This window comes from Carya illinoinensis, chromosome 2, assembly GCF_018687715.1.
Source record: "Carya illinoinensis cultivar Pawnee chromosome 2, C.illinoinensisPawnee_v1, whole genome shotgun sequence".
NCBI lineage: Eukaryota > Viridiplantae > Streptophyta > Magnoliopsida > Fagales > Juglandaceae > Carya > Carya illinoinensis.
In genome coordinates this window covers 25,016,643-25,044,431 of record NC_056753.1, presented here as the reverse complement: position 1 = coordinate 25,044,431, position 27,789 = coordinate 25,016,643, and the positions used below count along the sequence as shown (strand labels likewise).

General features: G+C 32.5%; 3 protein-coding genes across 7 annotated transcripts; 2 read left to right on the top strand and 1 right to left on the bottom strand.

Annotated features, from left to right (window-relative positions):
* The first annotated feature begins 1,035 nt into the window (after window positions 1-1,035).
* On the top strand, window positions 1,036-6,204 carry LOC122300480 (probable prolyl 4-hydroxylase 4). Its single transcript, XM_043111171.1, has 7 exons — window positions 1,036-1,300; window positions 1,598-1,655; window positions 1,784-1,888; window positions 2,787-2,844; window positions 4,012-4,187; window positions 5,588-5,657; window positions 5,764-6,204. Exons 1-7 carry the CDS (start codon window positions 1,161-1,163, stop codon window positions 6,057-6,059), a joined length of 903 nt encoding a protein of 300 aa, XP_042967105.1. The 5' UTR covers window positions 1,036-1,160; the 3' UTR covers window positions 6,060-6,204.
* A 5,721-nt stretch (window positions 6,205-11,925) lies between these two features.
* LOC122300479 (histidine-containing phosphotransfer protein 1) lies at window positions 11,926-14,099 on the top strand. Of its 2 annotated transcripts, none has more exons than XM_043111169.1 (7): window positions 11,926-12,086; window positions 12,268-12,347; window positions 12,537-12,667; window positions 12,856-12,924; window positions 13,378-13,449; window positions 13,573-13,645; window positions 13,793-14,099. In XM_043111169.1, exons 2-7 carry the CDS (start codon window positions 12,288-12,290, stop codon window positions 13,850-13,852), a joined length of 465 nt encoding a protein of 154 aa, XP_042967103.1. In that variant the 5' UTR covers window positions 11,926-12,086; window positions 12,268-12,287; the 3' UTR covers window positions 13,853-14,099. The 2 variants fall into 2 exon arrangements, with proteins under 2 accessions (XP_042967103.1, XP_042967104.1); XM_043111170.1 differs by having other exon boundaries at window positions 11,938-12,086; window positions 12,248-12,347.
* Window positions 14,100-14,948: 849 nt separating this feature from the next.
* LOC122300478 (uncharacterized protein C1683.06c-like) lies at window positions 14,949-22,394 on the bottom strand. 4 transcript variants are annotated; one of them, XM_043111165.1, is made up of 13 exons: window positions 22,087-22,390; window positions 21,746-21,959; window positions 21,077-21,256; window positions 20,808-20,918; window positions 20,029-20,364; window positions 19,653-19,829; window positions 19,086-19,370; window positions 18,739-18,861; window positions 18,338-18,535; window positions 17,977-18,230; window positions 17,669-17,873; window positions 15,885-16,190; window positions 14,949-15,551 (listed from the first exon to the last, which is right to left on the bottom strand). In XM_043111165.1, the coding sequence occupies exons 2-13, from the start codon at window positions 21,929-21,931 to the stop codon at window positions 15,261-15,263; spliced, it is 2,652 nt and encodes an 883-aa protein (XP_042967099.1). In that variant the 5' UTR covers window positions 21,932-21,959; window positions 22,087-22,390; the 3' UTR covers window positions 14,949-15,260. The 4 variants fall into 4 exon arrangements, with proteins under 4 accessions (XP_042967099.1, XP_042967100.1, XP_042967101.1 ...); XM_043111167.1 differs by lacking the exons at window positions 14,949-15,551; window positions 15,885-16,190; window positions 17,669-17,873 and having other exon boundaries at window positions 18,087-18,230; window positions 18,338-18,396; window positions 22,087-22,393; XM_043111166.1 differs by lacking the exons at window positions 20,029-20,364; window positions 20,808-20,918; window positions 21,077-21,256; window positions 21,746-21,959; window positions 22,087-22,390 and having other exon boundaries at window positions 19,086-19,410; window positions 19,653-19,792.
* Window positions 22,395-27,789: the final 5,395 nt, after the last annotated feature.

The window sequence follows — 27,789 nt, the reverse complement described above, 5'->3', positions numbered from 1 at the left end:
GTTGCCTTCTTCGGTTGGCTAGCATCCCATAGGAGTATTTTGACTATCGACAAATTGAGAAGACGTGACCTCTATCTAACAGATTGGTACTTCATGTGCAAACACAACAGTGAGACAGCAGATCATCTACTTCTACATTGCGAAATAGTTACGATCTTATGGAATGACATCTTCACAAAATTAGGCTTGGCATGGGTAATGCCTAGTAAGGTGATTGATCTGCTGGCATGTTGGAGAGGTGTTCGGGGAAAGGGGCAGATTACAGACATTTGGAAAATGGTATCATTTTGTCTAATGTGGTGCATCTGGAACGAAAGGAACAATCGCTGCTTTGAGGATAATGACTGTTCACTGGAAGGGCTTCGGGATTTCTTCTATCACACTCTAGTTTAATGGGCATCCTTTATTGTACTGAATGTCACTATCTTTACTGAACTTCACGCTGCCCTTCGCAGCACTTAGTTTGTAGCTAGGCTCTTTATATACCCCCTGTGTACTCGGGTCTTGCCCTATTTATGTTTTAATAAATATCTTTTTACTTATATAATTTTTTTTTTTGTTTTGTTTCATTTCCTTGTGTTAACGTTAGTGTCTCTGTTATAAACAGCAGTACAGAAAACAATAAAATAAAAATGACATCAAATATTCATAGCGTGTAAAAAAATTTTCGAAAATACATCTATCAATAACGTAAGATAAGATGATGTAATATAAATCATTGTAAAATTGTAAAGTAGATTCGATAAATGAATTAAAAATTTTAGGTACGGTCATTTTTACGTATTTTTTTATGTATTTTAATGATGTAATTGGTTGAATATTAAAAAAATTTGATATGACTAATTATATCAGTGAAATGTATAAAAAATACGTAAAAATAATTATAAGTAGTATTACTTTAAATGAATTTATATTTTAAATTTGTTTTTATAAAGATCTTAAACATCTATCACTTTTCTGTTTCAAAGAAAAAAAGTCGTCGTGTTAAATATCGCCTGCACAACTACTCGCATGTAACGACGGGTTCCTTGTATTTTTACCTAAAATCTACGTTCTAAATTCAACGCTATTGTATTTATTTTTCCCAGAAAATACCATCCGTCCTCCCTATCTCCCTCTGCGTTGGTGTGAATTGTGATCCAAGCATCCAGGCAAGACACATGCCGAAAGTTGGGCATCTTCCGTTCCTCTTTTTGATTTCGATCTCGTTGTTCCTCCGTGAATCTTCGGGTTCCTATGCTGGTTCAGCTAGTTCCATCATCAATCCCGCTAAAGTTAAGCAAATTTCATGGAAGCCAAGGTCTCTCTCTCTCTCTCTCTCTAGTTGCCCGCGTTTGATTGCTGATAAAATTTGAAGGAGAAAAAGAAAACATTTGTGGCAATTTTTTTATGTTTGCTGTCGCTTCTTCTAGTTCCAAATTTATGATTAGCTCAATTCCACTGAACCAAAGAAAGGAACTTATCCGCTAAGATTTCAATATTTAGTTCATTTCCTTTTTGTTTATATTTTTCTTACACTTTCTCATTGAACAATTCGATATGTTTGTTCCATTATGCTTTGACCTTAATCTACAAAAAGAACTCGATGATTTTGCAGAGCTTTCGTCTACGAAGGTTTCCTTACAGACTTGGAATGCGAACACTTGATCTCTCTTGTGAGTAGCATTGGAATTCCATCGCTTCCATTTGTTTAATTACTATTTTTTTTTTCTTTCGGAAAAAGAAGAGAAAACTTTCAATATGAACTTGATTCTAGTGATCGTTAGAATTTGTTGGTAATTAGGCGAAATCGGAGCTGAAGAGATCTGCGGTCGCAGATAATGAGTCCGGAAAAAGCAAGCTCAGCGAAGTTCGCACGAGTTCCGGGATGTTCATATCAAAGGGGAAGGTTTGGTTACTTGCTATTCTTGGTCCGTTCATCAATAATATGTTATGTATATCCATTTGCATAAATGCTATTTATTTTGTTTGGCATGTTTAGTCATGCTCTGACTTCTTACTTAATAGTTATCGTCTTTCTCCATTTTAAATTTTGACCTAGGAGTGATTATTGGGTTATCCTTGCTGGCATCTCACATGTGTTGCTGCAGATTCTTCGTTCTCACGAGGAAGAAAATTGCATGAAATTTACTGAAGGAATAAACATTTGAGCTGAATTGATTCCATATTTCTATCATGCTTTCAGTCTTCTTAGGGAAATTTTTCAAGACAATAATTCCTAGTTAATCTTGGTTATAGTTTGGTGCGGAACTCATTTTCTGTGATCTGAAGATTTAATAATATGCATTTTGGTTACTAGTATATACCGGCTATTGCATCAATAAAAAAGAAGATGAACATGAAGGGGGAGGGGGTTGTAGTGAGAGAGAAAAGAGATCCATAATTATCTGTCTTAAACAAGAAGAACGGAATTCGAGCTTCTTGCAACATTTTCCCCTAAAATGGTAACACTAATCATGATAAAACTTCAATCATTTTACCTTATTTAAAAGTGGTCACTGGTCAATGTCATGTGTTCCTTTTGAAAACAGAAGCTTAGTATTTGGGTGCATGTAAGATTGTAGATGCTCACTTTTGCAAGGAGAGTTTTCGTGGCATACCCCATGGGGAAGAATATAGTTTAAGACATTGCTATTGGTCTATATGATTGTGCTGTGACCTCTCATTGGTTCTTTTACCTTGTATTTTTTGACTGGGTCATTATTGCTTAGTTTTCTGTTTCAAGTACCTGATATTTCTGCTGTCTATAAATTGTGGATCTTCCTCACTCATTTAGTTCTTTGTAGGATCCTATTGTTGCTGGTATAGAGGACAAGATATCTTCCTGGACATTTCTTCCAAAAGGTAAACCAATTATTGTAGAGCACTATGGCTTTTCTGTTCTTATTCTCTTCTTTTTGTTTCTTAAATTTTGTTTCTTTCCTTTTCTTTTGTTTTTCGTTGGGTTTCAGTCATCAGTATATCTATTTGAAATTGCAAATTGAGTTTATACCATTGATCTCACTACTTGCAGCCCAGTCCGTACATTGTCATGTTTTTATAGAATTAAGAAGATTTAGATATTAAATTTTTCTTTCAATGTAATGGTATAAGAAAAGAAATCGGTTAATTTACATGTAGGCTATAAGCTGTTGTCTAACCTTAAAGACAAAAATTTCTGTTATAAGGAGAGACTGCCTCTGTTTAAATTTGATAACTTAAAAAATCAACAGGCATAAAGATGCAAGTCTCAAGAAGCCTAAAATGAAGCAACTTCAAATAAAAAAGGAATATTAAAATATGTTTTAAATCGGAATCCACTTGGGACCTTGAGTGATCAATCTTGGGTTTTTCCCATCTGATTCTAGGTTTTTACCAACTTTAGACTGTTGGTTCAGATCATTTTTATTTTTTTGTATGCTTTATTGAATTGAAGGCAGTGAGGTGATCTTCATAATTTTTGTTATGGGGATGTTGTCATTGTGGTTGCATGTGAGTGTATTCTCAGTAGCATTAGTTCTTGGCTTTTAATCTGTGATTCCAGTAAGTTCCAGAATGTTTAATCTATAAAATTTTGAAATTTCAACGACTTTTGAGAAGTCTTTTTAACTGCCTTTTAGGATTTGATACTTCTTATCCTCGTGCGATTGCTTTGGAAACCTTAGGTGTTGCTGCCTGCAGTTTACCATACCTGTAAAACATTGCTTGGAAGGGAGAAGTTCTTGCTATTTATAATGATATAGCTTCAATTGTACTATTAAATAGTCATTTTGGACGATGGTCCTAGATGTGGTCTGGGCCTTCTTGGGGCGTTACATAATTTTACGTTTAATTTACTCATCAAATTATGACAACCAAATAGAAATCACCTTTTCGTCTATGTTCAAATGTGGGTTACAAAGTAGATAGGACTGGAACAGAATATTATCAATGTACATCGTGTATATATGAAATCATAAAGTCTACTGCATGATTTGTCTCTCTTGATAATGGAACAAGCACTAGACAGGATTTGCGTTTGTTGAATTTCAGAAAATGGGGAAGACATACAAGTATTAAGATATGAGCATGGGCAGAAATATGACCCACACTACGATTACTTTGCTGACAAGGTTAATATAGCCCGGGGTGGACATCGAATTGCAACGGTACTCATGTATCTAACCGATGTGACCCAAGGTGGTGAAACAGTGTTCCCTTCTGCAGAGGTGAGTTCAAATACTCACCGTACTCATTTCATTAGAAATAGGTTACGTTATTCTTATGTGTGTATATCTTCTATATATAAAAAGTGTGTATGAAACGGAAAATCTTGTTTTAACGGTTTTTCTTGTTTTTCCGTTAAAGTTAACACCGTTTGTTTTAACGGTTTAGCACATAAAATGAAGATATAAATGTTGAGAGAGATGGCATTCAATGTTGTTATATGATTTATTAATCTCAATAATTATAATAGTTTATATAATAATAAGTAATTAAAGATTAGTTATTATATTTTTCTCTTTCTCCTTAACATATACATGTGTATTAGGTGCATAAGACGTGAATCCCTAAGTATAATATACGTGTATTATACGTTTCATTAACTCAGATTATTGAGTATTCTAAATTTAAAAATCTCATATAATATATAATACAAGTGTGTTTAATCAAAGTGTTTTTTTTTCCGTGGTAGTAGGACGTAGCTTCTGCTAAGTCATATTCCATACGTGGGCTTGCTATGATAGGCACGTGACAAAGGCCGTGATCCTTAAGCTAATCAAGAAAGAGTAAATTCGGCCAACAATTTCAAAATATATTTTATGATTTATATATATATATATGCTATATATAGAAAATATTATACCACAAATTTTATAAAAAGATTATGTTTTAACTTTATGTTGTCCCTGATCGACTCAACTAATAGCAAAATAAGAATTTCAATGTTATCTCTATTGATTGTCTACAGGATGACATAAATTGATGAATTATAATACAAACATCAAACGACACATATTTTGAACTACCGTTTGTGTTAGACTTTTATTAAATTTTTCGTATACATCTTTGCTAAAATTATAGATGTTGTAAACATGTATTGGATTATATGATACTTTGAACTAATTTTTTTATTTTCTCCAATATGCCTTAAATTATTAAGTGACATCAATAAGTTTTATAAAATATATATTATTTTTTACAAATAATCATTTCATAAAATTAGACAAACGTGCTTTGCACGTTACTCCTACCTAGTATATATATATATATGAAAGAAGTTATGTTCATAATTGCAGTAGAATCTTCTTTGAGATGCTTGACAATACTTCTTAAAAAGGCAGCTATTAAATATAGAGCAGTACATGTTAGGGGCACGGAAATCATAAATGGCCATTAGATGTGTGGTGGGGATGACACAGTGCTTCCTCTTCTATTGGTATAATACAGGGAGTGTGGATCCTCTTCTTTTTCTTTCTTTTTTTGCTTGGGAGGGGGAGGATGGGTTTGCAGGGCGAATAATTTGCTAGGAGATTTCCTACTTTTGGAGCATGTTAGAACTACAGCCAACCTGATAGTTTTCTTTATCTAATTGTGATTATTGAAGTCTATCTATATCTGCCAACAGGAAAATCCCCGTCATAAAGCTTCTGAAACAGACAATGATCTGTCCGAGTGTGCGAAGAAAGGAATTGCAGGTGAGCCACCGTGTACATTACCATTGCTTTGTGCATTCAGTTTACCTGGTTGCTTACAGTAAGTTGATGCGATTTCGGTTGTCTTCCACACATTGGCATTACTTAGTGAAACCACGGAGAGGGGATGCCCTTCTTTTCTTCAGTCTTCACCCAACTGCGATTCCAGACCCAAGCAGTCTCCATGCAGGTTGCCCTGTGCTTGAAGGTGAGAAATGGTCAGCAACAAAGTGGATCCATGTAGACTCATTTGACAAGAACTTGGCAGCTGGTGGAAACTGCACAGATCAGAATGATAGCTGTGGGAGATGGGCAGCCCTTGGAGAATGTACGAAGAACCCAGAGTATATGATCGGATCCGCAGAACTTCCTGGTTACTGTAGGAGGAGCTGCAAGGTTTGTTAGAAATTTTACTTCTGCTTTCCTCCCAGCATCATCCGTTTCTGGGTTCCTTAAAAACTTGTTTCCTCTTTCTTTTTCCTTTGTGGATCCTAATGTCTTGTATTATCTTTTGGTTCTAATAAAAGTTGAGGAAGTTACATTTTACGCACTCCAAACTCTCCCATTTTTCTTTCAATCTACGCCCCAAATTTGCTTTCCAAACCTTTGTTTTTTTTTTAAGCAAATTGCACCGTGGGATGGAGTCTATAGATTTAACCGTTAAAATCAATAAAAATAAAAAATAAAAAAATTGTGGCGCAATCTTGCTGTTCAAATCGTGACTAGTTACTAAAGTTTGTGAATTGTAATACTGACATTGAAAGGGTGCAGTTATGAGGGAAATTACACTTATCAATACAAGGATGATGATTATTTTGGTAAAGGATCTCAAAATCTCAGTTGTTTATTTTTTATTTTTTACTCAAAATCTCAGTTGTTATTTTCAATAGAAATTCTAATTAGAAGTCTTATATTATGCATATTCACTTAATCAATATGTAATTTATCATTTTTATTCTTTTATCTAAGTATTTAAATGTATGTATTTAAATAAAAGAACAAAAATGACAACTTACATATCGGTTAGGTGGAGGTGTATTGTGTAAGAATTTTTTATAGCATTTCTCTATTTTTAGTGGAGAAAATCTGTTTAGAAGTCTAATTTTTTACACACCCAACACTCCGTTGTGGAAGCTTTTTCATATCAGCTACATAAAAAAAAATGATTGGTGTTTTGATTTTTTAAAAGAAATGCTTTAGTTATATTGAGATTAAATAAATGTAAACTCACAAACTGTAATAGTTTGATGCGGTACTTTAGATTATAAAGTAGATCTAATATATCATACGAAATTATGTTAGTTTATAAGTTTATTTTTAAGAGATATATTTGTAGTTGTAACCTTTTTATTTTTTTAAAATTATAATGTGTCTCACTATAAGTGGTGTGTTAAACGTACTGACTTATATATAGTAAAATTTTTTCAAATGAAATAGATAAATAAACACCAAATTATTACTAATTTAGTGTTAACCATGAATTAAAAAAATAAAAAATATATCGAGTGATGAAAAAAACATTGAGATTGTTTTAAAAGTAGTAAATACTATATAGTTTGGTAATAAGATGAGAATTTTGAGTTTCAAAATAAAATATTAAAATATTATATTTTAATATTATTATTGTTTTAGAATTTGAAAAAAGTTAAGAAAATGTTAAATTATTTATTATATTTTATATAAAAATTTGATAAAATTATAATAATAAGATAAAAATTTTAAATTTGAGATAAAAATTTTAATAGGCCAAATTATTAACCAAAATCAAACCTTTCAAAAGGAACATAATGCTTAAAAGTCGAGGATTTTCATCCTTTGTAACGCATCCTTTGAAAACGCCAAGATTATTACAATCTTAATCATTAATGAGAACACATCCTTTGAATAACACCAAGGTTATTAAAATCATAATAATTAAAGGTCAATGAGTGGCCATTCTCTTGCCAAGTGGAGGGAATACATCCAATGCTTTTCGATGTCATTCCACATGCTAAAGTTTGGAATGCGTGCAGTGAATGTCCTTGTATGCGTGAGAGAATGCATCCCGATTATTCGAAAAATTGAAGAGATGGTAATGATGTGTTCCCAAGTACACACTTGTTTGTAGGGAAAAGGACTTTGAGCATGCACCCCATCTAAATAGTGCCCTGATCTGCTTATTTCATTTTTTTTTTAATTTTTTTTATTGAAATTTTGGGTAGTTAAGGACAAATTCTTTCTAATGTCCCTTACCTTTTCCTTTTAAATTTATTATATGGACCACCCACAAGATTCCCCCATCATATCATATAAGGCAATATGATCTCATCTCCTTGCTGTAAAATTTTGGCAAAAAATTATTTGATTCCATGTACTACATTTCATAGGACAAGAAAAAAAAAAGTAGAGAGAGAAGAATATTTCTAATAAAACAATGTTAAAGATTATACAAAATAATTTTACAAATTAACATAATTTAATGTGATTCGTTAGATCTATTTTATAATAAAAATAACTTTTTAGACTGACGAACCACATTAAATTATATAAACTTGTGAGATTATTTTTATATAATTTTTTTATGATTAGAATATTTCACTTATTAATATCATTGGATGGGTTTTGACATTTGCCAAAAAAAAAAAAAAAAGATCCCAATGGAGGTATCAAACTTCTTCATGACCTGTACTCTTAGTTCACATTCATTGACGTTGAAATATGGACAAAAACATCATGAAGAACGTGGCTGAAAACAAAGTTATGCACAAAGAGACAAAGTGCCAGAGGAGAAAGACGATTTATCAGTCATTTAAAGATGGTATCATGAATAAGATCAATGCATGTTATTATTAAGTGGCCACGTTTCAAAATAAATGTTAAGATACAGTAGTGTAAGCTGTTTCGTGAATTTTATTTGAAAATAATTGGGTCTAATTAAATAGTAGATTTTTTAATGTGAATCATAAATTTATTTATTTATTTTAAATAAAGTCATTTATAAAATTTGCAAATCTTATAACTGTACAAATCATTTCGCTTTCCCAACTTTTGTAACGCAGTAGCTCTAATAAGCTGGAGTACCTCATGACCCTTGCTTGGGTCTTTTTCTCTTGCACAAGACAATAGCACGAGACTTTCTTACCATTTTTTTTATTTTTTTAATCAGTTCCATAATTTTTTTTAAAAAAATAATAGTTGCAGTCGTAAGTGCGCAAACATGACACAATCACTTTAAAAAAAGTGAATAAATATCGGATCCAAATAAAAAAAAATTAATTTTTAATAATAGACTCTACTTTTTATCAAAGTGACTGTATGACACTTATACACTCTACACTGTATGTAGCATTATTCTTTTTTTAATATTAATGGTATTTTTTTCTTATCAGTTTCAAACATAATTTGTTTTTATCGGTGAAGTTCAACTTCAATATATAGTTGAGATTCAACAACATTGATGTTTTGAAATATTGATCATGTCCTATCCATCTTCCCAACGTCTCCAAACTTCTTCACCAACGTACATACATAAAGATCCCTTACTACAAAACATGTCACCAACTTAAAAGAAAACAATTAATACATGACAAATGTCTTAATGACAATCATCAGTGTATGTAAAATAAGAATAAGATAAGAACACAATATATAAACTTATAAGCACACGAGCAACCAAACAATTAAAACACAAACGCTCGAGCATTATTGTCTCTTGTTCGCACTCCCCCTCTCTCTCTCTTACATGGGCCTTATTAATGCATGCCTCTAAAAGATTAATCATATATAGTGACTAATTTCGAGATCGAAAGGATCCAATCGACCCGATCGTTTGGGTCTAATCGATCTCGACCTTCTTTTTTACAAATCTTTTGCATACTCTATATATATTATAATTGGAATGTTAACATGATATATAGACACCATGAGTACATGATGCCATTCATAAAATAAGAAACAAAACTACTTTCCGCCCAACATTATCTTCCAACATGCATAATTACAAAAAAAAGAGGGAATGAACTAATTGTATATTGATAGATAATAACCCTAGCTAATACAACTCACGATATGACCTAAAGTTGATGGAAAGGTTAAGTGTTCTCTCCTTTTAACGAATATTAATATGGCTGCTGGCATCAAAGATAAATAGAACCCAACATCCAATATACAAGCTGCATGCAGCACAAAGGTCGTGGAAAACTTTACATCCATTGTTTTAGAGAAGAAAGGAGATTAGGTTTCTTTCTTTCTTTCCTATTTCGGCCAGCCCCATGTTGCTGTTCCTTAATATATTATTATTATTATTACTATTTCCGCCAGCCCCATGTTGCAGTTCCACGTCAATATTCCTTCAATATATATATATTTATATATCTTTGAAAATCAAATAAAATAATTGCAAGATAGCTGTGTGTGTATATATAAATATACATATGCAATCTCATGGGATCAATGAAAAAGTAAAAGTTCATCATGATGATCGTGATCGGGTGGATGGTGATCATCCTGCTGCCCCGTGTACATGGTCGTGTAACTGGAATATTGAACAAAACATTAAAAAATAATACAGAGTAGCAGAGATCGATCGAAGATAATGAAAGATCCAAACCCGTCTGAGCTGGGGGCAAATTAATAAACGTAACCGATCATCTACTTGAAATGAAATCTGAATCGAAGCAGGAAGATAAGTAGCAATACCAGCTTGTTTTGACAGGGACTGTTCCCTCATAACTCCATATAGATGTCTCTGCGGATTGCAGCAGGGAATAAAAGTAATGTTTGTTGACTTGTTCAGGTAAGGGTTTGTACATACGAATATAGCAACTGGCAAGGAATTAAGATAATTTCCAATCTGTGACTAAGCAAGCATATCTTGATCAATTAGCCAGCTGGCCATTAGTACGTACTAGAATATAGAAAAGGATCTGCATGAGGCAGTGGTGGACAAAAAATCATGTCAAATACATGTTTATATATATATATATATATTAATTAACGAAAAAGATAATTAATATAAATCCCTTGTATTTTTCGATGTTAAAAATGATTTTATATACTAAATATAAATTTTCACCTAAGTTTTATAGGATGATAATACTTCATTAATGATTAGAATAAGTACTGTGAAGACGCTTCACAAGTAAACCACCAAAACGCTTAATAAGAGATTTTACAAATTGACCTAATTTTGTATAATATGTTAACTCTGTTTTATAATAAAAATAATTTTACAATTTAACGTAGCATATTAAATAATGTCAGTCTATAAATTTATTTTTATCAAATTTTTTTTATAGTTAAAACATTTCTTGTAAGTTAATATATATAATCTTTAAATGTATGGATCGAGATGGTTGTCCCCATGATATTTCAAGTAGTCATGTGCACGTATGTGAAAAAAGTCTCATTAGCATCAGTTTAGGTTAGGTTTGAAAAGTGAGTTAAGATGAGTTGATAGTTTAATAAAATATTATTATAATATTATTTTTTTAATATTATTATTATTTTAAAATTTTAAAAAAATTAAATTATTTATTATATTTTATGTAAAAATTTATAAAAATTATAATAATGAGATAAGATGAATTGAGAGTCCCTCAATCCAAACCGAATCAAATATATGATTAAGAGAAACTTACACGAGTGAAATCTTTTTTTTCTTCCATTTTCTGTCCACACATAGTCTTAGAGTATTAGTAGTGACCTAGTTATTTTTTAGCCAAAAGTTGACTAGAAAATTTATTTTTTTTAATTTAGCTAGTCACTTTTCAACCGTACTTAATAATAAACTCTCTAAATTTATTGATATTTCATTTAAATGTCTCTTTATAATTTTCATTTATTTTAATTTTAATAGTAATTGAAATATTTATTCTTTATTAAAAAAACATACATTAATTTTATAACATTCATAATATTCTAACAATATAATTTTCCAATTGTCATATTTTTCCATTTCTCTGAATATTAAAGATTTTTGGGTCAATGTCAACCCTCGTCGTTCTAGTCATTAGAAGAGGTATCCACAATTTTCCCATTATCTTGTTGATTCGCAGTAAAATATTTTCTTTTTGAGTGAACATGGTATTAATTGTCATCAGGAAAAAGTGAACATAGACTGTCATAAATTCATTGAAAAGAAAAGGTTACATGTCTGAAGTCATTTCTACGTCAACCCCATGTGTAACGTTCGATTAGAACCAATAATTTGCAGGAAGTTTGTTTAAAAAAAATATATGAAAAAGAGTAGGCGAATCAGAAAATAAATGAATGGATTAAAAAAAATAGAGAAATATTACTCGAAGGCGAAAGGGTTAAGGGGGGGATTCATAAATAAAAGCTCATAAGCGATGCGAGCATTGTGAAGGAAGGGAACAATCGGTGGGTGGGGGCTGCGATTCTGTAAGAAAGCACTCAAAAGCAGAGCACAATTCAAAAGAGGACTAGAAAAGGGTGGGTTAGACTGTACTAGCGCTTGAGAGTAGACACATACCCAAAAGCTAGAAACCTTTGGATTCTGCTCAGCGTGATAAATTCTCAAATTCCTTTCAAGCATTTATATACTCTTCCCTAAGATCAGCAAAATTTAAGCCACAATCTTTATTGTGTCACAGAGTGTTGTGTGTCTGTGTAGAGAGGAGCAAAGGCAAAGGCATGGAGCTGGGTCAGATGCAGGGACGGTTGGCTGAGTTCACAAAGTCTTTGTATATGGAGGTAAACCAGAGAAAATTGTTAAATTTTTGAGCAAATCTTTATGGGTTTGTGGTTTTTGCTTTGCTTTGTTGGTCTGCTATGTCTGATCTGTTGGGCTGTATTTGGCTTTCATTTTTATTTTATTTTTTAATTTTGTTTTCTACGCGTTGGTTCTGATTTTGTGGGGCTTGGTTTTGTTGGTGAGCGAAGGGGATCTTGGATGCTCAGTTTTTACAGCTTCAGCAACTTCAAGACGAGAGCAACCCAGACTTCGTTGTTGAAGTTGTGTCTCTTTTCTTTGAAGATTCTGAGAAGCTACTCAATGATATCGCCAGAGCTCTGTGAGGATTCAAGCTCTCTCTTTCTCTCTCTGTGTCTCCCCTCCCCCCCCCCCCCCCCCCCCCCAAAATCCTCTTTTATAATTTTATTTCCTTTTTAGCTGGGATTGTTTGTTTTGAATACTTTGAGTTGAGCAGAAAAGTTCATTTCTTCGGTTTTGGGGTTTTCCTTTACATTGTTCTTTGTTCAGGGATCAGCAAAGTGTAGATTTCAAAAGGGTTGATGCACATGTTCACCAGTTGAAGGGAAGCAGTGCCAGGTACACAAATTTCTTTATTTTGTTCATCGTTTTCTTTGTTTTCCTTTTGCTTTTTAGTTTTTGTTTTTGCTGTTTGTTTTAAGGGGGGAAATTGGAAAAAGGAGAAGGAGAAAACGAAAAATAAACAAGAAAACAACCACCTTCCCCGTACGAACCCATGAAATAAAAATTCCTGCTTGGTCTCTGTACCGTTCAAATAATTTGCTCCTACCAAAGTAATGATACTCTTTTATGTGTTTCTCCAACTTGGTATGAGCCCCATGAATTAAAAGTTGAATCTTACCAGAAACTTTATCGGTTAAAACTTAAAAGTTCTGGGACATGAATTAAGAATGAAAAGAAAAACAAAGAGAGTACCGGCCGTGGAGAACTTCTTCTTTTTTAGGTAGAGCTTTTATTTTCTTCCTTCTAATCTTCTTTTACTAAAAGAAAATTGGGTTTCGTGCATATCAGCGTGGGTGCACAGAGAGTAAAAAATGCCTGTGTTGCTTTCCGCAACTGCTGTGAGGAACAGAACGTTGAAGGGTGAGTCATTATTATTCCCTACCTCCCATAAGTATATCTTTTGTTTTTCCTTCATCGTCAATTGAATCTAAAATATGTTAGATGCAAGATATTTTTGTAACAAAGAGTAACGTCGGATTGCAGGTGCCTGAGATGTCTGCAACAAGTCAAACAAGAGCACTACCTTGTGAAGAACAAGCTTGAGACCCTATTCAGGGTGAGTAGAATGGGAATTGCTTTAAAGATTACTGATTATTGCAAAAATTATCATTCTTTTTATGTACCCTTATGTTTGAATGAATGATTATTGTTTGCCATGTACATATATTTCATTGTTTTGCAAAAATAATGTTGATGATTGCAGCTAGAGCAACAGATTGTGGCAGCAGGTGGGTCAGTTCCTATGGCAGAAATGACTTTCTAACGCTACCAAATTGCTGGGAGCTGCAAAGTTTAATTGGGGGGTTTGTTGTAGAATAGCGTTTATATCAGTTCATGTGAACAACTTCTGTTGCTTTCATGGTTCTCTTTAACTACTGGCCTAATGCTTGTATGAATGAAAAGAGAGCTTTCCATCTGGTGCCATTTCTCATTATGAAACTGGGAGATCAGTGTCTCTCTTTAATTCAATGTGTTATCGTTTTTTACTGAATATGACGTTTGTTTGAAAAGCACGCTGTCTAATTATTTGAAGTTCTGATGCAAATGCAAATGCAAATGCATGCCTTCCCAGCATTTGCATTTTGCTGTGAAACACAACTTCTGAGAGGGGTTTTTTTTTTTTCTCGGCTGTGAAAAGGAAGAAAAAGAAAATCTATTTGAAATGCTCTTCTGGATAAACTTCAACAATACTACTAAAGTGAGAATCTTTCAAATCAGTTAGCAAATCTTGCCTTTTGGCTGGTAAATTTTGTTTTGTTTTTCCTTTGAAGGCGTTCCTCTTCTTGTCGTCTTGTCTATGATCCATATCGTCAATAGTTGGCATAAAGAGGATGATGATGGAAACAATTAAATTGGTATAATAAATTCAAATGGACAGCCAAATACCATTTTAAATTACAGGGATTCGGGAATACGAATCCATTTGCAAAGATATGATTCTCTGAGGTCAATCGTGACTGGAGCTGTCGCTCTCTATGGCTACAGAGAGTGGGCAGGAACGTGGAAGTCGGTGGCAGAATGGGATACGCTCTTTTTCCTCCCGTCTATTGTTTAACAGAAAGTATCAGCAAGATTCAGGAAAAGTCCATTCACAATCCCATCCAATCGTTGTCTTTTGTTGAAAATCATCCTCTTTTACTTTTTGGGTGCTTGGCAGAGGTGCAAATAATGGTTGTTTGGTGGCTGAGAAAGAACGAGGAAATGGAGAATTAAAAGTACAGAAAATTCCAAAGTAAGAAGAGAATTTATCTAAAAGTTTGTCAAATCCCATTTCCCAGGAATGTTATTCACATTTACAATTTTTCATTCCTTTTCACTTGGATTACAGAAGAGGAAGGCAGACCATGATTCTAAAAGAGTTGGCAACCCAACTAACATGATGAAATTTTATTGTTGATTATCTGTGCGGTTACAAAGTAATGTGATGGATAACGAATTGAAAACTAAAGACAATGAACAACTGTGAATGTTGCTGTGTATTGTTTCCTACACTGTGTTTTGCTGTCACTGAACTAAACAAAAAAGCAAAATGACAGGTTCCATGTTCTTATAAAATTTCTGTGTGAAGAACATCGCAATACAGAGAACTGCTGTATATCCAAGGAGGAACAAAAAATCAAATCCTTATTGTCAAAGAATATTTAAGCCCTTTGCCTTGAGGAAATCCCAGGTTATGTAGGTGGTGTCCTCCACATTCTTTTCTGGTCATTAAAACTTCCCATCACAGCAGACTGCTCTGTATTTACCATCTGTTTAGCAAACAGATGATAATACGCTTCACGGTTAATATCTTCCAATATTTTGACAGGCTTTCCATGTTTTTCATCAATAACAGTTTGTCCATCTTTGGATTCGACACCTTCAGCAAAGACTTTGATGGGCTTCACTCTCAAAGTTGGCTTCAAAGGGGAGTGATGACTGGCCAGCGCTACTGCACCAAGGATTTCCCCGGAGAATGTCCCCTGCACAACACTAACATTCAGTGCTAACAGCTAGAGCAGAATAAACATCAGGTGGATACATTACCAAGAAATACAGATGGACCAACAAAATGAAAGGGATCAAAAGCCTTTCATCAAAGAAAACTTATATTTGTAAACACGATGCAGAAGACACATCCTTTATACGGCTGACATAGCAGTGTGTTCTCTATGCTGACTTGCAAATAGAATGACTCGGCATCAAAATCATCTTGAGCTCATGTTGAATCTCCCATGGGGAGGCCGAGACCATGCATTATTTCCCCGGAGAATGCCATTACGTATGAAAATAATGGAAAAGATCAAGAACTTTACCATATGCTGATATCTAAGGTGGCTTTGTTGCAAGAGGTATAGCCTGGTCAGCAAACGACGGGCGAAATTAGCTTCAGGTGTCATTTTTGTGTCCTGAAACCTTTTCAAGATCATTGGAAATGAACCAACTTGACGCTGGATGCCAAGTGGAATGAGTGTGATGTTAAGTTCAGAATCAAAGACTGTCTTTGCAGCCAAAGGATCAAGAAACATATTGAATTCTGCATATTCATTGGATGGAACTGAGAAGACATTTCCTTTGTCTGCACGTTTGTGGCTGAGGTGTCCTCCAACTACATATACATCCTGCGTCCAGATTTAAGGTGGTTTGATGATGTTAATATCACACGCAAATTATCCATAATTTTAACATAATCATACATAAATGTCAAAGGCAAATTTTAAGCTATATATATTGTCATCATCAAGTTCAGCAATAACAGCAGCTACCACTTTTCAGAACGGCATGGTTCACCAAGAAACCTAAAACAGGATTACATGCAAAATGAGTCATTAGGCTTCACTACTTTGTAGAGATTTTCCTTAAATTTACAATTAAGTGCTTCCGTCCTAACCCTTATATGATATTCATTTATGTGCTAACCAATCAAAAGTCGATATGTGGCATAAAAAGCCACACTATGCAAGGTGATTGGGAGCTAACCAATCAGTCCTAGGAGAAAGGATCCTCATTTGCCTTTTTTTTTTTTAATTTTTTTTTTATTTTTATTTTTTATGGATTTTAACCACATTTGCTCAATGTATGCTTTTCTACATGTATTATGTGTTTGGATGTTGGGTTGAGCTGAGTTGAGTTGAATAAAATATTGTTAGAGTATTAGTTTTAAATATTATGAGTGTGTTGGGATTTGAAAAAATTGAATTTTATATTATATTTTATATAAAAATTTGGAAAAGTGCATTGAGATTTGAAAAAGTTGTAATGATGAGATGAAATGAGTTGAGGACAATTTATGTTTTTGTTTGTATTCTTATTTTAGTACCATTTAGTTTTTAATTTGTAAGTATTTTTTAAGAAACAATTAGTTAATTTTTTTATTTTGATTGTAGTTATTCAAGTTTTCATTTTTAAGTTTTTTTATTTATTTTTTTATTTTTTAATGTCCGAGAACCTCTCCAAGGTAGGGCCTTTCGGACCCAATTCTACAGAGTAAACTCTGGTCCCATGCACCACACCCTCGGAAGTTTCCCTACAGGGAACTGATTAAGTTGCTGGCTTTTCACTAGAGAGTGTGACCCCAAAGAATTGTTTGCACTCATGAGGTGTTGAACCTTGGACCTTGAAGAGAGTGATACTCCAAGACTAAGGCCTTCACCACTTGGGCTAACCCCTTGGAGTTTTTTTTTTTTTTTAAATGCATTTGAATTTTTAAATTAATTTTTATAATTTTTAACAAGGTAAGTAATGTGAAGTTGCAGACTTTGATTGACTCTGTTTTTGGACCCCCGATACCAATAAAAAAAAAAAAAAGTTGTAGACTTTGATTGATTGACATGTGACATCAATTTCACATGGCATAAAGGCGACTAAATTCTATCGAAGTTAGATAAAATAACTTAATTGCAATTTTTCGAAAAATTCAAGGATTAATACTGAAAAATTGAAAACCAAGGAAACCTTTTACAAACAAAATACAAAGATTCAGGGATTGATTTTGGATATGCAATTATATTTTAATACAAGTTTTTAGTGGTAACTACTTTAATCATGAATTCCCTCTTAAATTTGTGAGAAAGATCAGCAAGTAAATAAATCCACTTACCTGAATAAGAGAGGTGGCATTTTTCTCTGATAGAATGATTTTGGCAAGATTAGTCAGTGGCCCATTGGTGAGTATAGTGATCTTAGATCCTGAGTCAAGTGTTTCCACCACAGATTTCCAAACTTCCAACGCCCGTGGCTGCCTGAGCTCGGGGTGATCGGTGTCCCGAGGAGCGTTATACTTAATGGAGTTCTCAGCCGTGTATCTGCAGATATAGCATTCAAAATATCATGAAATAATAAAATGATGATGATTAAAAAGATGATGAATAGCGTTTCTCTATAGAAAATAGAGTAAACTTTTAGTACCTTCTAGGACTTCTTGGCAAACTACGAGCAAGACCATAGAGAGTGTCGGAGTCAAGAAATCCACCACTGCCATGTGGGATGGCCTTAGCATATTTGCAGTCTCCAACAGCTGAAAAGGTAGGATCGGACTGGTTCATTGAAAATACATCTCCAAGACCAACTTGAATGTCATCACGCCCCATCATATGAAGTAAATCATAAACCACATCGATTGTAGCTGCATTTGCCCAACCAGTTGGGCTTACTATTATTGCCTGCAGAATGAAACAACCAAGGCAAACGCACATAAGAATTTCTGTTGCTTTTTAGAATTGGGAAACAACCAAAATGCTAATCATCATAAATAAAAAGAGCAATCTACCTTGAGGTAGATTACTTCCACAGGTACTTTCAGGAGGTAAAACAGAGCTAGAAAATCTCCTGCACTCATATCCATGTCAAAAACAACAGGTTTCCCAAGTGTTTTAGACCCAAAATATGGTATGTAAAGAACTTCTTTGTAATATGGAAATTGTGTTGTAAAATTAAATCTCCCAGTATGTTGAGGACGATTTAGAGCCTGCATGAAAGTGTGTTATAATTCTGTTCATATATACATTGTAGCAAGAAGGTAAGACAGCATTGAACAGAATATAAAAATACTCCAAGTAGGCATCAACTGTGCATGCAAGTTGCGCATGTTTGTGTTTTGTGCACGTTTGAATCAAGTGTAAAAAAAAAATAATGTTGATGAAAAATATTCAAGAGAAAAGATGAACCTACATCCAAGAAACTTATGAAAAACTCTCTGTCTAGGGAGCTGTTCTTGTTCTGGTTGGGTTTGGCTTTTGTAGCAACTAGTACACGCACTGCATCTGGACCAGTTATCTCTGCTGTATAACCATCCTAATATATTGTTGCAATAGATAGCACATGCACATTTGAACAACACAAAATGTAAGCTGGAGCAACATTACTGATTCAGAACATTGCTGAAATTGCAAGATTATCTTTGAAAGATCATTAATTTTAAAATTTTCTTACGGATCAAATCTTGACATGTCAGCAGAAATGGAAAGACTCTAAAAGTTGTCTATTATGTAGTGTTGCAAGACTGAACAAGTTAATACCTGGCACTTTCCCTTCCCATTCTTCACAATGCAGAATGGATCTCGAAGTCCAGTCTGAACATGACCACTATGTACTCCACCTGTCTTTAATCCAAATTTCGGAACTACACGGCCATCAAAGAATGGATTGGAACCATCAGAAGCCCCATAAGGTTTGTTGGAAGTAACTACAGTTACATTCATATACTCCATTTCAGCAAATTCATTTAGCCCATCATCTCTGTGAGAGTTAAGCGTGATTGAAGTTGCCACACCAGCTGTAAAGGAGTCCCACATAAAATAGCTCTGCAAAGAATCAAATTGTAGTAGATTATCTTACTTGCTCCTGAAAAAGATGCAAACGAGACTTCTTCATTTTTTATATAAGAGATGCAAATAAGAATTAGTAACTTCTTAAGTTTGTATGTAATCACATAATAGGAGATCGAGATCAAAGTAAGATCATAATGACAAGCAAGAAAATTATAATTGTAAGCTAGTGCGAAAGACACGCCCTTGTTAATATGGGAGGATTTGATTAGTAAGAGAAAAAACTTTTAAACTTTTCTTGCAAGTAGAACAACTTACAGTATAGAATTGGTCGTCAAACCATGTATCACGAGTCATCTTCAATGACTGGAAGCAGTATTGTGCCTCATATGTATTCAGACTCTGCTCAAATGTGTCAAAGAACTTCTCATTAATCGGGATAGTGTTTGTTGCATCCAGTGGAACGAGGGTGATAGGAATACCGGAATGAAAAACCTGAATGAAAAGGAATCATTGTCAAATGCAACTGACTTTTAGCTTCGAGATGCAATATGTGTTTATCTCTTTGCAGAATTGGGAAATGGTAAGGTTTTGGAGAGAATATCCATTCTTAATCTATCAAGAAAATCATTTTACACTTTTCTTAGACAGAATCATCTGCCGTGACAAGCATCCTAGGAAGGAACTGCATTACCTGGTATGCAGCAAAAGGATCTCCAAACACATTGAACTCTGCATAAGGATTACTAGTATAATCAGTGAACAAATTGCCATGGTTACCACACTGCTGAGGCACGCAAGATGAGCTGGCATTTTGTGGGCAACAACCAGTTGGGTTCTTTGACCTTACACCACCACCCATGACATAAATGTGCTCGATGTTTTTCTTTAAATGTGGGTTGTTCATAAGGAAAATAGCCATATTCGTATGTGCTCCTATAACAAACACAGTTATGGGGCCCTCTGATATTTTATCTATCATCACTTGCTGAGCAGTTGGCTGTCGAAGAGGAGTATACTTCCTTCTCCCCTGATTACAAGACAAAAAGCTGGACATGAGTCTTGAATCCTAACAGAGCATACTGAACAGATATCCAAAGAAAATTCCAAGATCACATATTTAGAGGACAAACATTATGAAGTAAAGCAGGAAGCTGAGACAAACTTCCCCAGTTAAACAGGAGAAATAAAGTAAAATAAAAGCATTATCTGCTAAGCTTGAAGTGAGTTGATAGTATAAGATGGCTAAGAAAATCAATTCTAGCTGCTATAAAAACCGAACAATGAATTGAGTACTTCAGCTGATTTAGTGTACCTTAATTTCTCAAGACCACTGTCAACTTATAGAGGCAAGAAGTCCATGGAATCATTATGGGAAGTACATCAACATGTTATAATTTATGGGGAATTGGACCAACAAGTACAAGGAACAAAGATTTCATCCCAGATTGCAATTACTGTGCAAGTTCATACCTGAGGTAGGAAAGCTTTCCGGATTCCATAGTTGGCATTAATATCTAGTCGCCCCCCTTGGCCTACAGGAATAGCTTGTCTATATCTACAATACCCTCCAGTTGTGATTCCCTGGTATGTTTAACACAGATTAGAACCATTCACGTAACAAATAGGGTACAATTAGATCATTAATAAGTGGACTCATTATGGCTTTTAGACTGGGATTTAGAACATTGAACTTTATAGCGAGCCATTTAGTCAAAATGATCACAGAAACTTCTTCACACCTGTTCGATAATAGGAAGATACCCTCCAACATCAGGGAGAATTGTACCATCTTCTAGTATCCCACCCTCACCTCCTACTCCAACAGCAATGTCATCACGGCCCATCATGTAAAGAATGTCATAGATTTGATTCACAGCATGCCCAGCATCAGTCCATGCATTTGTGTTGATAGTGACTCCCTGCAGCATGTTTATTCAATAATCACTGTCTGCTGTAACAGTTATAAACATTTCTTGGTGCGTTTTAAAACTTGAAATGGATTAGTTGGTTTCAGAATAAGTCATTCTACTTGCAAGCCCGTGTAAATAATACACATTTTACACCGCTAACATGTCATAAATCGCCTTGCAAATATAATATTTTGGAACTAAAATGCTGGACTACAGAATTTCTGGAAGGAACAGTCTAGCAAGTCATAGTTCATCAACATCAAAAAGAAAGTATGAACTGCAACATCACCAAAGCAATCTAACAAAAAAATCCCGCGTCTTCAACTACAGATATAATCAAGATTCTAAAGCACTCACTCGTATTGCTAGAATAAACTCAATTAGAATGCAAAATAAGAAATTTACATTAAAGTCGTTCATAAGTTTTGGATCACCATTAGAAAATGGTAGAAATTCGGTCACTTGATGTCACATCAAAAAGATTTATCATGAACTCACCTGGACCTCAAACTCTGATCTGTTTTGCTTCAAGAGGTACAAGAGAGCAAAGAAATCATCGGTATCGACATCTGTATCCAACAGAATTCGATGTGTACGACCCTTCACAGTATACAGATTATCTCCAACAACTCCTATGATCAATAACACTATAAACCAGAAATTCCTCTCCGGCAACATTCTCATGGCTTCAATCACAACCCAGAATCCACTTCTACAAAAAAGATCAAACGTTGTTTCTTATTTCTCCAGAACAAAACACAGGGCAAAGCGGAAGGAAAACATACAACATAATATCAAGCACAAGAGCATGAAGAATTAGAAAAGTTGCAGAAACTCACAGAGGTGTTTCGGAGAGGGAGACGAGGAGTTGGACAGTATTAAGCACTAGTTGAAATGAAGAGGATATCCAGACCGGCAGCACGTGAGGGGGGCGCCAGAACCGCCGGTTAGGGATGAGAAAAGACAAAAGGGATGCCAAGTTTACGTCTTCATTGGTAGAAGCAGCTAGATTCTTGGACTTTTGGAATTAGAGAGAGCAGAGAGAGAGTACAATTCCAGTTTATGTTTTTTTGTTTTCTTCCTTTTTACTATCACTATATTATTATTTTCTGAACTTTCTCCTCCTCCTCTATTGATTTGAAGGGAATGACAGCAATGGCGAGAAAAAGTTCATTTCCTCAACCGGCATGCGGGTCAGAGATGATTTCTACAGATTTTATTTTATTTTTTCCTTCTTTTTTTTTTTATACAATTTAGAAAAGCGGATTATATTTCATCATATTCTCCATAATTTTTTACAGATTTTAGATATAAATGCACGAAATTATTACATTTATTTTAAAATTTCAAAAGAAAAAATATTATGATGGCTCATTAATTATTAAACATGAGGTTAAAAAAAATACTCTAATCATAAATAAATTATATAAAAATAATTTTATAAATGGATAGGTTCATAAATCTAATGTGCTAAATGAATATTCCACCTTGGCAGTATTTTATTATATTGAAATTTTCTCACTGAATTGGATGGGTGTTTTTTCCATTAATAGGATGAACTATTTGGAATGAAAAGGACACGACATTACTGTAAATTTAATACTGTCGTGTATATTCTGATCGTGTAAAAATGCAAAAACCAACAGAGACATTTAAAGTTATTTCTTTTTCTTTTTTCAAATTAAAGAGAGAATATGGAAGGGATCTCAATGCGAATTTGTAGGTAGTAGCTAGATCTTCGCTAATCGTGGATTCGAAGCTTACTCTTTTTTCTTCTTATTATTTTTTTCTTTGATGATTTCAAATAATAATACGAGATACAGTTTTAAAATATATAAATTTTATATATTTTAGAAAAGAGTACGCGATATTTACATTATAGAAAAAGTATAGGTACCAGTTATATAATTTTCAATCATATAATTTATAATTATTTATCAAGATTTAAATAACTCTACTGGCCTTATAATTAACAATTTTTTTTTGCAAAAAGAATATGAAATAATTTTTATATTTATTTGGGACCAGTTAATTACATTTATATAATTATATATATTGTTCCAAGCCCTTATATATATATATATATATATGAAATATGGTCAACTTGGAGTTAAAAAACATAAGCTAGCTAGCACACATGCCAAAGGAGTGTGGAAAATGCAGCCCCCTTTAAATATACATGAAATTTGTCACTGGTGCATGCATATTGTTATATATAGTATTATGGCCACCCTGTTATCATATATATATATATATATCAACCTCAGGTTTTGGCAATTTCTTCTGCATTTTGCTTTAAATTTTGGTCATATTTGAACAAATAATTAATATATAATATAATCTGCATGCATGGGCACGTTCGTTCTGATCATCAGGGAATGTTTATCATTCTTTCTTCTGATTCAATATTATTTCTTATATATCTTCATCTTCACCACATGACTACCATGCATCCTGACCCCTCCTAAGAAGATCATATCTTGGATTCACCAGAAAATACAACACAAATTCCAACCACGATGACTCTTTTTATATAAACTGACGTTTCTTAATATAATATTATTTTAGATGTTTTGTAAAGTTTTAATTTTTTCTCAAAAATTAAATCTGATGAATCATATTTAATTAACCTGAGCACATTAATTTTTAGGCTATTTTTTTTAATAATAAATTAATAACGGGCATTACAACTTTAATATATATTATAAGATAACTACAACTTTAATAGCTTTGATCCTCATTACATAACTGTGATTGACATGTGGTCTAGTCCATATTATAATTCTCTACAAACCCACCATTTGAGAGATAGAATACTCTGCTTAAAATAGAATTAATCAATCTCATTCTCCATTTAAGACGGAGTAGAGTTATCTTTGTAAACATATCTTAATTATTGGACATGATATTCGTGAAAGAGAATAAATGTCGGTCGTTTAAGAGAGTAAACAGATGCTTCAACATTTTTTGTCACCAACCAATTAAATTATCGTAATCATGGACATGTGAATAGGGAACATGCTTTTTTGGCTCATTAGAAGCCCTATGCATGGTAGCAACAGAGATTGATTTCAGACACATGGCTAATTATTTATTAGATTTAAGATTTAATAAAATAATTATATAATAAAATATTTTAAATTTAAATTTTATAAATTAAATCTTTTTATTTAAATAACGTGAATGGTGTATGCTACCTGCCGAGCCGAATTGATAATAGGATGATTACTTTTATAAAAGATTCCAAAAATCATATCTAAAACGATAAAACGGAATTAATTTGATTTGACTGGATCTTTCCTTTGCAGAAAAGATGGATTAAAAATGCTGAGAATAAAGCTGTAGAAATAGGAAAAACATGTGCATACTAAAAAAAAAAAAAAGTGAATGTAGAGGGTTAGGAAAGGGGCCTTTAATGGAAACAAATGTGAAGACGGGGAGACCGACAAAGAATAAGACGAGTAAAATTACCTCCTGGCTCTGGGAATAATCCGATCTCGAGGATAGTGATTGCTTACTCCCGAAATTGAAGGACGGTGATAGCTTATTATTTTTTATTTGAAAATTTTATCTTTTAAAATATTTTTTTAACATCCTTAATTATTAAATTTTTTTTAAAAAAATATAACTTTACTAATAATCACTTTTAAAAAAGATGCAATAAAAAGTAGGGGTGAAAACGATCCGGTCTGGTCGGGTTTGATCAGATTTGATTCGGTCCATCATTTTTTCGGTCTATTATTTTTTTCAAATCAGACTAGACCGAACATCTAGTTGGTCCGTTCAGTCCGGTCCCGTTCGGTCGGTTCATTCGGTTCAATCTAATTATTTTTTTATTCTTTTTTTTCTAAATAAATCAATTAAACATTTTATTTAAATTACTAAATTAAAATTAAATAAATTATTAATATAGATTATGTAACTAACTCATTAAAAATAAATTTTATATGGTCAATGATACATATTATAAATTATATATACATAGATAATACATATTATAAATTATAAATTATATTTATATATAAATTATAATATATATATATACTATATACATATATACATAATGGGAAATTGATATTAGGTTAGTTAATTTATAATTTACAAATTGCTTTATATTTATTTACAACTTAGGTATTTTACAAAAAATTTATCTAATAACTTTAATTAGATATAGATGTAGATGTTAGTAATTGATTAATAGTGAGTTGATTATAACTTAATTGATAATATACACTACTTAATTAATAGAATATTATTTTGTAATTACATATTTAAAAATTTATATTATAAATGCGGATAGGTTAGATGAAAATTACATAATTAATTATATAATTATTATACCAAATAATATATATAAAAAATAAATATATATATTTTTTAATTAGGTCGGTCCGGTCCACTTCGATCCGAAGAATCGTGGACAATCATGAACCGAAACCAAACTCCATATATTTCGATGTGGTCTGGACCGAACCAAATCGATCGGTCCGGTTGATTTTACCGGTCTAGACCAACCGTTTTAAAGCCTTAATAAGAAGTAATAAATCTTTTATTGTTCAAGTTCGATACCATTATATCCACATGTCAATATTTTTGTACTTTGGATACCCATTTATTAGAAAATGATACAAAAATAAACAGGAACACTACCTACCGAATGTGCATACTGATTTTGTGTCTTTATTCACTTTTTCACTTAGTGATTAATGAAATATTTTTTAATAATATTGTAGATTTTTTTATTTTTAGAATAAATATTTAAGAATAGAAAAAAATGAATTAAAAAATTAAAAAAATAATCTTCACAAATCGAGCTCGTACTACATCCTCAATGGACATAACACTGCTCAAAAATAAAACAAATCTATTGTATTCTATTCTTAGTCTAAATTAAAAATAAAAATAAAAAGGGCGAGAGAGGGTTTGTGTTAACTGTTACATTCCTGGAAACGATCAAATCAATGATGTTTTGTTGGAACTTTATATTTGGTTTAATGTGCGTTCCTACGTGTTGGACATCGAACTATGGTTTTCACACGTGGATTGGCCAACGAATCACCCTCCTTTTTTCAGATTTGGCGGTTGCCGTTGCGGATGCGTGGGCCCTCACTCTACTCAATATTATCTTTTAGACGAAAGAGAAATTTTCTTTATTATTTCTACGTCATATATTAACATTTAATTTATTATTTTTATTCTTTATTTAAATATACATATTTATATCTTAACATATACATTTAAAGAGAAGAATAAAAATAATAAATTCCTTATTGGTATATAGTGTAGAAAATGATAAATAAAATTTTTCTTATAATATTTAGAGTATTAGAGTATACAAGTTCTGTATTTTTTTTTTTAAAAAAATAAATAAATCTGAAATTTATATAAAAAAATAATTTTTTTAATAGTAGGCCATATTTTTTTCAAATGGAATAAGACCTGTACAACTAAGACTGTATCTAACATTCTTCAATCTTTAAACATGTTTTACATCCAATAATGTTGTTGATATAAATCTTAAATTTTGTTTGGACACCTAGAATATCTCGAAATATATATGAATATTAATAAAATAATTTTTAAATATTAGTGAAATAATTTGAATTAAAATTTTTTTATTGGACTTTGAGAAATGATAGAAAAAAAAATTGAATAAAAATATTATAGAGTTACAAAATTGGCTGAATATAATTTCCTAATATTATTTTTGTATATAAATCTGAAAATTTTATATTATTTTTTTGTATTTTATTTGTAAGTTTGAAAAAATTGTAATGATTAGGTAATTATTATGAAAAAAATTTAAAATTGAAAAATATTTTATATTTGAATGATGTTTATGAATGAAATATATAAGAATACCTAGTAATATTTGGTTATCCAAACTTTTAACTAACCTTTGAATAAAGTAAATAATTTAGGAACTAGGGGATTATGAAATCACTACTTGTGCCAAAATCTAAACTAATAAAAAGAAATAGATTTTATTATTTATATCTTTAATACTCCTCATTAAGTGAGCCTAACAAAAAAAATATCTAATTAATTGGATGAAGTATAGATCAATCGAGATTTCAAATTCAGAATATTTGTTATGATGCCATGTGAAATTATCACTTATCTCAAAGACTTAAACTGATGGGAAGACGTAGATCTTACTGTTTTATATGTTTAATGAGGATTAAGCTATCTCAAATTCTTAGCATATTACAAAAGATTGATATGATCCTGGGAAGTCAATACATATTCATTGTCTCTAAGATATAATGAATAGAAAAATGATATATACAAATCTCAAATACACAAACATTGCACAGGTCATTTTTATAATTAAGTGGACCCTATCATAAAAAAAAAGTGTAAAAAACTTACTTTTTTCATAGGACCAACATTTTTACAAAAGACTTGTATATTTAGGATTTATACCTAACAGATGCTTGCAAACAGTTGGCAAAATGATTGTAATTTACAACTTGAAGATCTTTACAGGTTAATAAACATAAGAGATTATGATCTTGTCGAATAGTGAACAATTTATATAT

Bases quoted from the DNA above. Each gene is read 5' to 3' on its own strand.
- LOC122300478 (XM_043111165.1), bottom strand. From the start codon at position 21,931: ATGAGAATGTTGCCGGAGAGGAATTTCTGGTTTATAGTGTTATTGATC. The intron at 19,830-20,028 runs GTAATGCAGTTC...CTTTTCATTCAG, and splicing joins ATCCTTTTGCTGCATACCAG to GTTTTTCATTCCGGTATTCC. The intron at 18,536-18,738 runs GTAGGTTCATCT...ACTTTCATGCAG, and splicing joins TTTTCATAAGTTTCTTGGAT to GCTCTAAATCGTCCTCAACA.
- LOC122300480 (XM_043111171.1), top strand. From the start codon at position 1,161: ATGCCGAAAGTTGGGCATCTTCCGTTCCTCTTTTTGATTTCGATCTCG. The intron at 1,656-1,783 runs GTGAGTAGCATT...GTTGGTAATTAG, and splicing joins GCGAACACTTGATCTCTCTT to GCGAAATCGGAGCTGAAGAG. The intron at 4,188-5,587 runs GTGAGTTCAAAT...ATCTGCCAACAG, and splicing joins CAGTGTTCCCTTCTGCAGAG to GAAAATCCCCGTCATAAAGC.
- LOC122300479 (XM_043111169.1), top strand. From the start codon at position 12,288: ATGGAGCTGGGTCAGATGCAGGGACGGTTGGCTGAGTTCACAAAGTCT. The intron at 12,925-13,377 runs GTACACAAATTT...CGTGCATATCAG, and splicing joins TTGAAGGGAAGCAGTGCCAG to CGTGGGTGCACAGAGAGTAA. The intron at 13,646-13,792 runs GTGAGTAGAATG...TGATGATTGCAG, and splicing joins AGCTTGAGACCCTATTCAGG to CTAGAGCAACAGATTGTGGC.